Source organism: Marmota marmota, unplaced genomic scaffold (assembly GCF_001458135.2).
Source record: "Marmota marmota marmota unplaced genomic scaffold, marMar, whole genome shotgun sequence".
Taxonomy (NCBI): domain Eukaryota; kingdom Metazoa; phylum Chordata; class Mammalia; order Rodentia; family Sciuridae; genus Marmota; species Marmota marmota.
Genome location: NW_025999932.1, coordinates 18,020,257 through 18,032,942, shown reverse-complemented (window position 1 = coordinate 18,032,942; position 12,686 = coordinate 18,020,257). Strand labels below are relative to the sequence as shown.

At 37.2% G+C, this 12,686-nt stretch overlaps 1 protein-coding gene across 2 annotated transcripts in view; it reads left to right on the top strand.

Annotated features, from left to right (window-relative positions):
• Positions 1-1,300: 1,300 nt before the first annotated feature.
• Positions 1,301-12,686, top strand: part of Gpc5 (glypican 5) — a 1,301,425-nt gene continuing 1,290,039 nt past the window's right edge. The window contains exon 1 of one of the 2 annotated variants that reach the window (XM_048800753.1): positions 1,301-1,857. In XM_048800753.1, the coding sequence (XP_048656710.1) occupies positions 1,692-1,857 (166 nt within the window). In that variant the 5' untranslated portion in view covers positions 1,301-1,691. The remainder of the gene's footprint in view (positions 1,858-12,686) is intronic. The other variant, XM_015484160.2, reaches the window with a different exon arrangement.

Sequence of the window (12,686 nt, the reverse complement as noted above, 5' to 3'; positions counted from 1 at the left end):
GGGAAATTTTCTTTTCTGGAATAAAGCTTTGCTTGAAGGTCTAGAATTTACAAGTGCTATTCTCATTTGTTAAGAGATCCCATTTATTATGAGATTATTATTAAGAGATTTATTAAGAGATGTTCTAAGAAAATAGTCTAATATTCAGCGAATGGATGTCAAAAGTCAAGTGAGTGTATTTCAGAGGGAAACAGTGTCCCAGCCATCACCCTGGAATGATTTTAAAGCAAGTAATCTCCTGCCGAAAGTGCTGTCTTTGATATCAAATGGCCATTAAAAACCCCATGACACTTAACTAAGACTTAAAATTATTCAACACTATCTCTAGGCAAGCATTCCGATTTGAGATGAAATTCCCCTAAAGTGGTTAAAGTATTTATAGTCCCCTAACGCTTTTAAATAGTTTTCTTCTGCTGGAGGAGCATTCTCTTCAGGTGGCCACAGCTGAAGATTCGACACTCTTTGTCACTCATACAGATTAAGTTGTTGAGACAATCACATTTCCAAAACATGCTTTGCCTTTTGGTTTATGGTTTCCCATGAATTCTGTTTGTAAACAGTAAATTGACAAAATTCTTTTGTCATCTTTAAATTGCTAAAAGTCTTTGTTTTTTCCTTTTCATGAGAAATTTCCCTGAGCACTCTTACCTTAGTTGTTTTCTAAGAAATGTTTCAAAGAAATTCAGAATCTGATAAAAACTCAGTAAAGCCTCCATAGAAACAAATTGTTGAAGTAAAGTATGTTAAAGAATGATCAGAGAATAAACTAGACTTCACTATGATAAGAATGTGATAATATTTGATTCCAATTCTCATGACTTCTAAATTCTTTCAGAAAATTGTGATGCTATAGAAAAATATCTTCAAGCAGTAACAAAAAATTAAAAAAAATTAAAAAAAAAACTCTTCACATGTACTGTTTTGAAACCTAAGTGCTATTAGGCCTCCTGCAAAATAGTATTTTGTATTATGCCCTGGTCCATTTCATGCAATTTTAATACAAATTCCTATGAATAGAGAACACAATTTATAGAGAAATGTTTCATTTTAGTTTCAATAGATGTTTCTTATGTCCTGTATTCTCTGATTCTCTTCAAACATTCCCTTTTTTCCTCAGACGACGGTTTCCCTTTGCTTTTATTTATTTGATTCTTCACACCAGTCGTGGCTGTTCGGATGGCTCTCCAGCCGCGGGACCCGGGTTGACAGCGTCTGAGTCGGTGCTGAGAGGCGCCGCGCGCCGGGGGCGGGGCCTGAACGCGGGGCGGGGCGGGGCCTGAACGCGGGTCGGGGGCGGGGCTTCCCCGTGGAGCGCGGCGCGCGGGCACATCCCAGGTTAGCTGCTGTGAGCCGAGCCCGCGGCGGCTGCGGCGGCGGCAGTGAACAGAGCCGGATGCTTGCCGGCTCTCCGCGGCTGACTCCAACGCTTCTCTTCGTCTGTGCCACATCTACTCGCCTGGGCTGGGGAGGGACACCTGGCAGTGATCAGCCTGAAAACTAGTGGCACAGCCTCGGGACTGAAGAGAAAGCTGAGTCCCTCAGGTGAAGCCAGTGTCGGAGCGCAGTCCCTCAGCGCCCGACGTCCGATCGCACCCCCGAAAACCCCCGCTGCCCGTCTTCTAGCGCCTGCCGCGCAGGGCGCGTGGGGAGAGTGGGGTTCAGTGCGTGGGAAGGGGGGGGCCGGGACACCGATGATGGACGCACAGACCTGGCGCATGGGCTTTCGTTGTCTCCTTCTTCTGGCTTTCGTGGGGTCTACCCGAAGCGAGGGTGGACAGACCTGTGAAGAAGTTCGGAAACTTTTCCAGTGGCGGTTTGTGGGCGCTGTCAAGGGGTTGCCGGATTCGCCGCGGGCAGGTAAGGAGCCGCTAGCCGGCGCAGGGCACTGCACTTGGGCGCGGTGCGGTCCTCTGAGCGCTCGCCCTGCGGTACGCGGGGCTCTCGGAGGTGGAACTTCGCGGGAAGATGACCTTTGGGGCCCTCCAGCCGCGCAAGGTGAATCCCGTTGAGGCTTCTGGGGATGCGCCTGGGGAACGTCCCGTGCGCTGCGCGGCTCCGGGCTTTCCCTAATGCGCCTGCGGCTATTCTGAGCTTGGGCGTTCGCAGCCGGCCCGGGCTTCCCTAGTCTCGGATGATGGGTTGGAAGGAGCTAGGAAAGCAGAGGTGTGGGGACAGCGCGGTCTGACCCTGTTTCTGTTGGGGGACAGAATGTCACCGGGGTGTCCTGGGTTTGCCATTTTCTCACAGACTGAAGGAATTGGATTAGTCGTCCCAACTTGGATACTAAAAGCACAGACCTTCATTATGCGCCTTTGTTGGAGTATGGCGAGTGGGCCACTAACAAGGGCAGCCCCTCTGATCTCTTCTGTAATTAGGATCCTGACCCGGTACTCCTGGCTTTTTCGGTGCACCAACCCTTCCTTTCAGGAGCGCAAATTGCACAGTGTCTTCCGGAACCCCGAGGTAGTTTCGAGCCTGATAGATGTTAAGGCAACAGGCGGATCAAACTCAACCTATTGGGGGGCCACTTAGCATGGATAAGATAACAGAGATCCAAAGGGAAAGAATACAGTTAGTGTGGTCAGTGTAGAATATGCTTCCTGCAAGCGCCCTTTGCCTGCGTTTTTATCACCTCTTCCCAGTCCTCATCACGCAAATTTTTGTCCCCTGAGAGCAGATCCAGTGCTCCTTCTGTCCGGAAGAATAGGTCTCAGTTGTCAACGCAATAGCAGGTGTCTGGAACTAACTCAGATCTTACTGGAACAATGCACCTCTTTAACTGTGATTATGAAGCCAACACACAGGGTTGAATGCTGTGAGGTTGTTGGTTGAACAAAGAACTGTGGAGAATTCTTGTCTGAAATCCGTTTTCTGCCTGAGTCTCCAAGGTGAGGAGACTTGCACTCAGTACTACCCAGCAGTGAGGTCTTCCCTGGACTGTTTTTCTGGCCATGCACTCCATTCTTGTCAAACCACAGGAAATCTGTTTGTTTGGGGACATTGAATCCCTGTGTGTGTGTGTGTGTGTGTGTGTGTGTGTGTGTATTTGGCTTTGAATGCAGGGGCCCTCTACCAATGAGCCACATCTCTGGCACTTATCATTATCTATTTTGAGGCAGGGTCTGGCTAAATTGTAGAGCCTGGCCTCAAACTAGGAATCCTCTTGCCTCAGCCTCCTCAGCAGCTGGGATTACAGGTGCGCTTGACACCCTCAATGCACCTGGCTACAAGAACATTTTAAAACACATTAATATTTATTTGAATGCCTATTCAGTACCACCAGATGATATTCTCAGTTTAGGATAATTCTCTCCTCATACAAAATACCTACTTATAAATATGTGTTTTCTTATTTCAGTGTATTCTTTTCATTAAGAAATAAATCTCACTTAGCTGCTGATAAAACTAAAATTGTGTGTGTGTGTTGGGGGGTGGGGGTTGAACTGTGAAAGCCTCAATTGAGTTATTAGACTTTGCCTCCTCAACATGATAGGTTAGGTTGATGAAATTTTAATATTATTAGACTCTTTAAGTAGTACTCTGTAGCTTTTTTTTTTGTTTGTTTTAAACTGCCTCCGTTAAAATCAAATCTTATAATCACTCCAAGGACAGTTCATTTCATTCTCACATCCAAGGGAAACAATCTACCTGGTAACCTTGAAGTTTGGAATTGTAGACATCTGGATTTTAGTCTCAAACTCGGTTCTTCCTTTTGTAGTTCTGTTAATCAGTTATCTATGAGCCTCTTTTTCATCATCTATAAAATGGAAATAGTCTAAGAGGTGGTTGCATAGATGAAATGAAATAATGTATGTAAAATGACACAAATCCAGGCACATAAGTGTTTAAATATATTCTTGTCATAATTCTTTATCTCATGTCTTGATTTTAACTTTACTTGATTTTTAAGGATGAATTTTTAAGTTTTTAACTCAAAATTTATATCCCTGTGTATCAAATATGTATTTTATAATCATTTGTTTTTTCAGTCAAAATGATCATTTCTAAAATTGGGAATATTTCTGTCCAAAATGGTGTTTATTAGGTTTTTGTCATTTTTTGGGTTATTGTTAACAAATAAAACTAAGAAAGAAACAGGGTGGAACCACTGCTAGCTACAGCAGCATCCATAGCCACTACCTCCACTGCCACCGCCACTATTCTGTCTGTATGCAGTGACAAAATAGTATATAAGGTGCAATTTAAGGTTTCACATAATTAGCTGGCTAGTGGCTAGAGGCACTCATTGACAGCAGTCTCAAACTGGGCTTCTTCTCAAATGGGGGCCCATGCCTGTAATCCCAGCTACTTGGAGGATTGTGGCAAATAAGGGTTGGGGATGTAGCTCAGCGATAGAGTGCTCCTGGGTTCAGTCCCCAATCAAAAATCAAAAAATATTGGGACTTTGTTTCTCATGAACTAACCCCTTTTTTTCCTATTTGAACTGTGTCATCATGGTGATCAAATTTCCAAAGCTCAAATTGAGACCTGTGGTCTGCCATAGGGGTGTATTATTCATGTGAGGTTTGCCCTGTGTTGGAGCCCACCATGCAAGAACTGCTGGAAACAAGACTGTGGTCAAATAAATGAAGTTCCCTTTATTTGCTGCAACAATGAAGATTGCACACTACAGGAGCCATAGGTATTTTGGTAATAAGCAGTTGGGAAGGTTTTGTATAGGATTTGTCCTGGGTGATATTTGTGCTGGGTGATAATTAAGCAGGGTTTAATGAAGTAGGGCAATTCAGGAATTGGTTATCTTGGTAACTTTTATCTAGGTATTAGGAAGATTAAGGTGGGGATAGTTGTCATTAATGAAAGAGGCAATGGTAACCAGAGTAGGTCAAAGAGGAAAATGTTCAGTAATTTTATGTTTGCAGAGTCTCTTTGTCCATGTCTGCTTGCATCACAGTCTCAAGAGGTGTTGTCTCATTGTTGTCTTCTATATATGATTTATAAATGAATGGTCTTTTGGCATAACTGTCAGTTTGTTAAAATGAAGTCATGGGAGATTTCAAACATATGCCTTGTTGAAATAGATTTTATGAATGTGGTACTTGGTCTACTCAAGTAATGATAAAATTTGATTTTAATAGAAAATAGCCATTTTTAATATCTATCTTTTTTTCATAGAAGTCTGACCTTCCACTAGAAGAGTCCAACTATCCTCAATTCTACATTTTATCTGTAATAAATTTTAGATTTTACTAATTATGCTGCTAAAATCATCCTAATATGATTATTCATTTTTCTGTGAATTAAAAAAATATAAAGCTTCTTATTAGCTGTATTAGGTCTGCATATGGCTACCATGTAAATTGAATGTATAATGTGCTTTTATAGAAATAAAATGAAGTCTTGTATTTTTATGGTTCATAAAATAATACACATTCTATTGAAATCTTAAAATACTGAAATACAGTAAAATAATTGTAATATTCAAGTAACCACAGAACTCCTTGTGTTTTCTTTTCAGCACCGGCATCAAACCTCTGCTAAACATATATCATTTTGAAAGAACATAGAATCTTTTTGTCTTTCTTTGTAACATGTTTTTTCCAACTATGAATATGTTATAGTTAGTAATAGTATCAGTATCAGTATAGTTGATATAGTATCAGTTATTCCCATGCCTTTAAACATTTATCTAAGCATATTTTTGGTGGCTCTATGGTACTCTAGTGAATCACCATAGTATAGGTTAAATTCTCCCTTGTTCTTAGAAATGTAGGTTTCTAGTATTCACTACCCTAAAGTCATGTGGCTTAGGACAGGAAAGGCAAACATCTCTAAAAATCTTACTTCATCACAGCTTCACATATGATCTGCATTCATTCTACACTAGAGATTTTTAGCCTCCACACTATTGTGGAGATGGATAGTTCTTCATTATGAGGGCCTATTCTAAACATCCTATAATAGACAGAATAGGCCCTCATAATGAAGAACTATCCACTCACTAGATCCTGTTAACAATACTACCAGCTCTCAAGTTAACTTATTATAACCCATAATGTCTCCAGACATTGCCTGTAGTCTTGTAGAAGGAAAAATCATCTTGGTTGAGAACAACTTGCAAGAATTTGTACAAACTGTTGACCCCCACAGACATACTCACACACTCTCTCTCACACACATACAGAGATTGTACAGCTGTCTTATTTACATGTTTCAATTTTCAGTTTAAATGTCAGCCATTCAGAGAGAACTTTCTTAAGGGTCACTAAACTAGATTACAGCAGTTATTGTGGAGTCGCTTTTGTCTCCCATGTGGCACTTATTATGATGCTGCATTTATTTCTTTTAACTCAAGATCTTTCACCACTAGATTGAGTACATAATGAAAATGGAGACCATATCTACTAAGGCCAGTTACATGGATGTGTGCTCAGCTTGTGCAGTCCCATAGGATTCCACATTCAGAAAGACCCCATGGTTGGTTTAGTGCTCTTTTGTAACCATATTGAAATTTGAACAAAAGTCCCTGTATTTTATATTTTGCACTGGGCCCTGCAAACGATGTAGTTGGTTGTAATGTGTACTTTTTTCACTGTAGACTCTTTGGTGTCTAGAGCACAGCTTGGCTCAGAGTAAGAGTTGAAATATTTATTAATTTAGTAAAACTGCCAAGAGCATCTTGGTACATCTTTTGAATCTCTCTGATTCTTAAGTTAACCTCTAGCAGTAAGCCTTTGAGATTCAGTAACTAGTACACAGGGAAAATTTTTAATGTTTTATGGTATTAAATAAATGGGTTAAATAAAGGGTTTCCATTCTTTTTTATTCTTCACAGTGGGCTGTGACCAAAGCCTAAAGCCCCCTAGGGCCTAACTTTAAATTTTCACATCCAATTGCTTTAAACATAGCTGAACTAAATGTATTTTTAGCCATTTAGAGCCTGCCTACTTTGCATAGCCCATAAAACTGCACCCAGCATTTGCAAACGGTAGATAAAACAACCCCTGGGGCTATGAAAGACCCCAAGCCATGGCTGTCTCTCTTAGCTCTCAGGGACCCAGAGACTTCATGTCTTGCTGCTGAGGAATATCACCTAGACATGTGAGTCCCCTCCAATTCCCTGTTCCCTTGAGAGTTCTCTTGGGCTCTTCCTCTTCTGCAATGTCCCTGAAACACTATCCTTAGAAGGTCTCATGAGGGACTTCCAAATAAAGCTCATTGTTTACCACTTCTACCTTGTGATCTTGTCTTTTTCTTGACCACCCTAAAATCTTGAAACTCACTGCATATGGGCCAATACTTAGTCATTTCTAATATAAAGCAGAGTCAAAGCAGACCATAGGCTACCTGAGATCAAGCTCTGTAATTGGTTTCTCTTTTTGTTTTGTTATTAGGCCAACATTAATCAATGCATTTTTAATGTGTATAATTAGTTTTATATTTATAGTTACCTAATAGTTCATTTATTGTGCTTAGTTATAATTTTTGGTTGATGTTAATATAATGAAAAATATAATAGACAAAATATATTAAAATATAATCTGAGTGTGATTGTGTTGCTCAGTAAATTGTTTTCATAGTTATTTTTTCTTTGTTATTTTTTTCTTAGGTAACTTTGTCACAAATTCTACAAAGTGACCCAAAGTGACCCTTTTAAATTTAAATGTAGTAAGCTTATAAGTAAAGAACATATAATCATAAAAAATTTAAATGTAAAGGAATTTTTATCTATACTATCTAATATTTTTGAATGGAATAAATAAATTACCAGACAAATATATGGAAGAACGTTTCTCAAATGTCCTGGAAGGAAAGAAAGGGAAATTATTTAACATTTAAAGGATTCATTTGCACAGCTTATTTGTCATCATGTAGCCAGTGTGATGGATCTGCCTCAGCATTTTATTGACCTGTTGTTGAGAGGCTAGAGAAAAATAAAGGTGACTAAATACTATTTGTATTTGGGTCTGAATTAGGTGGTTTATGTTTAGTTTGGATGTTATTTCTTGCAAAATTAGATTTTTCACATTGAAATTAATAGCAGAGAACTAGAAAATGATTCAGTTTCTCTATATTCCATCTTTGTTAATTCTGTGCTGGAGGAGAAAGACTTATTGTTGATCTGTGGAATTGTTTCCAAGCTGAGAAGATCATTCTTAAAAGATACTGACTTGAAGTTTAGACTTCAAGCAGACCAAGTGGTAGCCACAGCCTTCCCCTCCTTTACATTTAAGAAAATAATTGCTATTAATTCACAAAATATATATTATCAAACTATATTCACCATGCTAGACAACAAATCTCTTTGATTTATTCGAACTGTATTTATTTTCATTGACCAATAACTTTTGCAAACTAGTACATTCCTTCAAATGATGGCTGGTAACCACCATTCTACTCTCCACTTGTATGAGATTCTTTTTGGATTCCGTATGAGTGAGACCATGCAGCAATAGTCTTTTTGTACCTGGCATGTTACACTTAACATAATATCTTCTGGGTTCATCCATGTTGTTGTAAATGACAGTATTGTCTTCTTTTTAAGGTGGAACAGTATTCCACTGTGTATTGGTTGATGGATACTTTGGTATATCTAGTCTTTAAGACTTCTTTTCATATATATATATATAAAATATATATTTTTTCCTGCATGAAGTGTGATTCATTATTTGTTTAGGATATCTTATAAGAAATGTGAAGTAATCTTACCTAAATAGAAGAATTACTTAATTCGGTGCTAATAAAACACACACATTTTGATAGTATTCAATTATTCAATTATATATGCTTCAAATACAGTCATATTTATTTTTTCCATTTTTTATTGTACACATAATATAAAATGTATCCTCTTAATCATTTTTAACTGTACTGTTCTATGATATATATTAAGTAATTCATATTGTTGGGTGACCATCACTGCTATCCCTAGCACTCTTTTGCACCTTGCAAAATAAGAAATATTATTTGGCTGGATGATTGAATATCTTTTCCCTTCCTCTATATTCATGCATGTTTACCCTATTCCCTCACCCCTTTTTATTCTTGGTACCAGGGTCACTTAACTACTGAGCCACATCCCCAGCCCCTTTTTATATTTTATTAGAAACAGGATCTCACTGAGTTGCTTAGGGTCTCGCTAAGTTTCTGAGGCTGAGTTTGAACTCACAATCCTCCTGCCTCAGCCTCCTGAGTTGCTGGGATTACAGGTGTGTGCCACCATGCCTGGCTTCCTTTTTTTTTTTTTTTAATACTACTAAAAGCTGTATTTTGTTATATTTTTCTTCTTTCTACATTTTAGTGGGTACATTATAGTTGTATATAATGATGGGATTTGTTGTTGCACATTCATACATGCATACAATATAACAATATAATCTGGCCAATATAACTCTCCAGCACTCCTCCTCTTTCTTCCCTGCCTCCCATGCCCTGGTCCCCTTTCCTCTACTTCTCTTCCTTTGATTTTCATGAGATTTCCAATCCCCCCTTCTACCTTTCTTTTCCTTTTTCTTCTCTAGCTTTCACATGTAAGAGAAAACATAGAACCTTGACCTTTTGAGTTTGACGTTTTATTTAACATAATGGTTTCAAGTTCCATCTATTTTCCTGCAGGTGACATGATTACAGTTTTCTTTAAGGCTGAATAAAACTCCATTGTTTATATATACCACGTTTTTTTTTCTCTATTCTTCCATTGATAGACACTTAAACTTGTTCCTTAATTTGGTTATTGTTAATTGTGTTGTTATAAACATGGGTATGTGTGTATCACTGTAGTACGATAACTTTTAATTTTTTAGGATAAATAGTGAGGAGTAGGATGGCTGAGTCATATGGTGATTTTATTCCTAGTATTTTGAGGATCCTTCATAAGGATTTCCATACTGGTCATAACTAATTTACAATCCCACCAACAGTGTAAAAGTGTTCCTTTTTCTCTACATCTTCTCCATTCTTATTGTATCCTTGATGGCTTCCATTTCATTCTAACTGGTGTGAAATAAAATTGTGTAGTTTTGATTTGCATTTCTCTAATTGTTGCTGATATTGAACATTTTTTTTCATATATTAGATGACCATTTGGATTTCTTCTTTGTGAAGTGTTTGTTTAATTTACTTGCTCATTTGTTAATTGGGCTCTTTTTTGGTGTTTAGTTTTTTGAGTTCTTTATATATTCTAAATATTAATCCTTAATGTAGTCATATTTAAGAGCTATTAAACATTTCTCATTTTGTTAAGATTTTTTTACTCATATTAGGATATTGAGATTGAGTTACTTTTTCTCTTCCTCTGTGTTGTGATGACCAAATCTATTTTAGTTTTCATAATTCTATAGAGGCAATTTAGTTCTATTCAGGAGATATAATTAAATAATCTTTGCAGCTGTCCTTTTGATCTTCTGCTTTTCCTTGTCTTACAGTTTGGAAAAAAGACACAATCGGAGAAGAGTGTTGAATGAAAAGTGTACAAATGTGCCTGTATTGATCAAATGAAATGAATGAGAAAAGATTACTTTTGAATGTCCTTATTCATTATATCTATATTCTTTAAGTGGAAGACTGTCAATATTAAATTACCTGTTCAGATTTATTTGCTTTTTGAATAACTCTTATTCAGTAAGGTAATACTAAGTTGCATTTGGTTCATTTTCTTTTGATCATTGAGATGTCTGTGTTTAATGAGCTGAAACTGAAATAGGTCAATAAAATGAAGAGATTAACAGTCCATCCTCACCAGGCTTGATACACATTTTACTCTGGGTAAAATAAACAGTCATTTTTTTAAAAAATGTTTTTGATCTACTTAAAAGGTAAAGGAAATAGGAATAACATAGCAAGACTTAAAAAGTTGAGAAGCCAATGAGTTCTTTAGTGTACTATTTGTCATGTGAAATTATGTGGGTCTGTGATTTGTACAGTTAAGAGCTTTAGTTGTCAAAAGCAGAATTAAATTTTACATTTTCATTAAAAATTTTTTTAAATTGTAAATGGACCTTTATTTTATTTATTTATATGTGTTGCTGAGAATTGAACCCAGGGCCTCGTACATGCTAGGCAAGCGCTCTATCACTGGGCCACAACCCCAGCCCATACATTCATTTTATAAGTAAAGGTGCATCAAAGAGATTCAGATTATTAAATATTTAAAGTTCATTTATCTTTGGAAGCATCCTACATTTATAGTAAGGAAAAATAGTTTGAAAAATCACTGAAAACAGGCTGGGGTTGTGGCTCAGTGGTAGAGCGCTTGCCTAGCACTTGTGAGGCCCTGGGTTCAATCATCAGTATCACATAAAGATAAACAAAGAAATTGTGTTTATCTACAACTAAAAATATTTTTAAAAAAGCACTGAAATGCTGTCATGGGATAAATAACTGGAAAAAACATATACCTTAACAATTTGTCACATATTATGGTTACATATTATAGTGACTATAAATGAATGTGTAGTTTTTAAATAGTTTAGATATGATACAATCCTTTAGTAGCTGTGTGACCTTTAGCAAAAACTCAATCTCTCAAAAAATGTTTCTCTTTCTTCACAGAGATAGTGATGTAGGCTTGTGGCTTTTACCTTTTGGTGGCTTTAAGGATCACTTGGCTTGGTAATAGTGCTTTTTAACGTTTTTCTAATAATTTTCTATTTTTTTGTAACATTTTTATAAAATGTGACATAATTCTATGACCAAACTTCTTTCTTAGTTGTATTTAAAAAATTTTTCATGATAGATCAGGCAGCAAGCACAGAAATCAATAGAATCCTTTTCCTTCATGCTAATAAAATACCAAACTCATAAATATTTGTCACTCATCATTCACCTTCAAAGTATTAATCCTGTACTATTAGGAGACTAGTGCATGCTTTCATTATTTATTTAGCTTAATAATTTATTTTTTGTAGTTTAATCCTTAGTGAAATCGGATTTGTTTTTTCGTATATGTAGTTTAAGAACCAAAGACTGGGCTTTTGCAAAATAATGCTATTTAAATTAATTCAATTAATGTCAAGGGGGTAGTACTTCACCTGAAAATATGAGATGGTTTTAAAACTTGAGTTAATGCCTGTATGGATAGGTTCTACAATGTGTGGCTGACTTTATCAGGCATGTTGGATATAATTCTCTGCTTTTGGATCTTTGCTTGCCCCTTATATTTTATTTTTTTTTTAATTTATTTTTTTATTGGTTGTTCAAAACATTATAAAGCTATTGACATATCATATTTCATACATTAGATTCAAGTTGGTTATGAACTCCCAATTTTACCCCAAATACAGATTGCAGAATCACATCGGTTACACATCCACATTTTTACATAATGCCCTATTAGTAACTGTTGTATTCTGCTACCTTTCCTATCCTCTACTATCCCCCCTCCCTCCCCTCCCATCTTCTCTCACTACCCCATCTACTGTAATTCATTTCTCTCCTTGTTTATTTTCCCATTCCCCTCACAACCTCTTATATGTAATTTTGTATAACAATGAGGGTCTCCCTCCATTACCATGCAATTTCCCTTTCTCTCCCTTTCCATCCCACCTCATGTATCTGTTTAATGTTAATCTTTTCTTCCTGCTCTTCCTCCCTGCTCTGTTCTTAGTTGCTCTCATTATATCAAAGAAGACATTTGGTATTTGTTTTTTAGGGATTGGCTAGCTTCACTAAGCATAATCTGCTCTAGCGCCATCCATTTCCCTGCAAATTCTATGATTTTGTCATTTTTT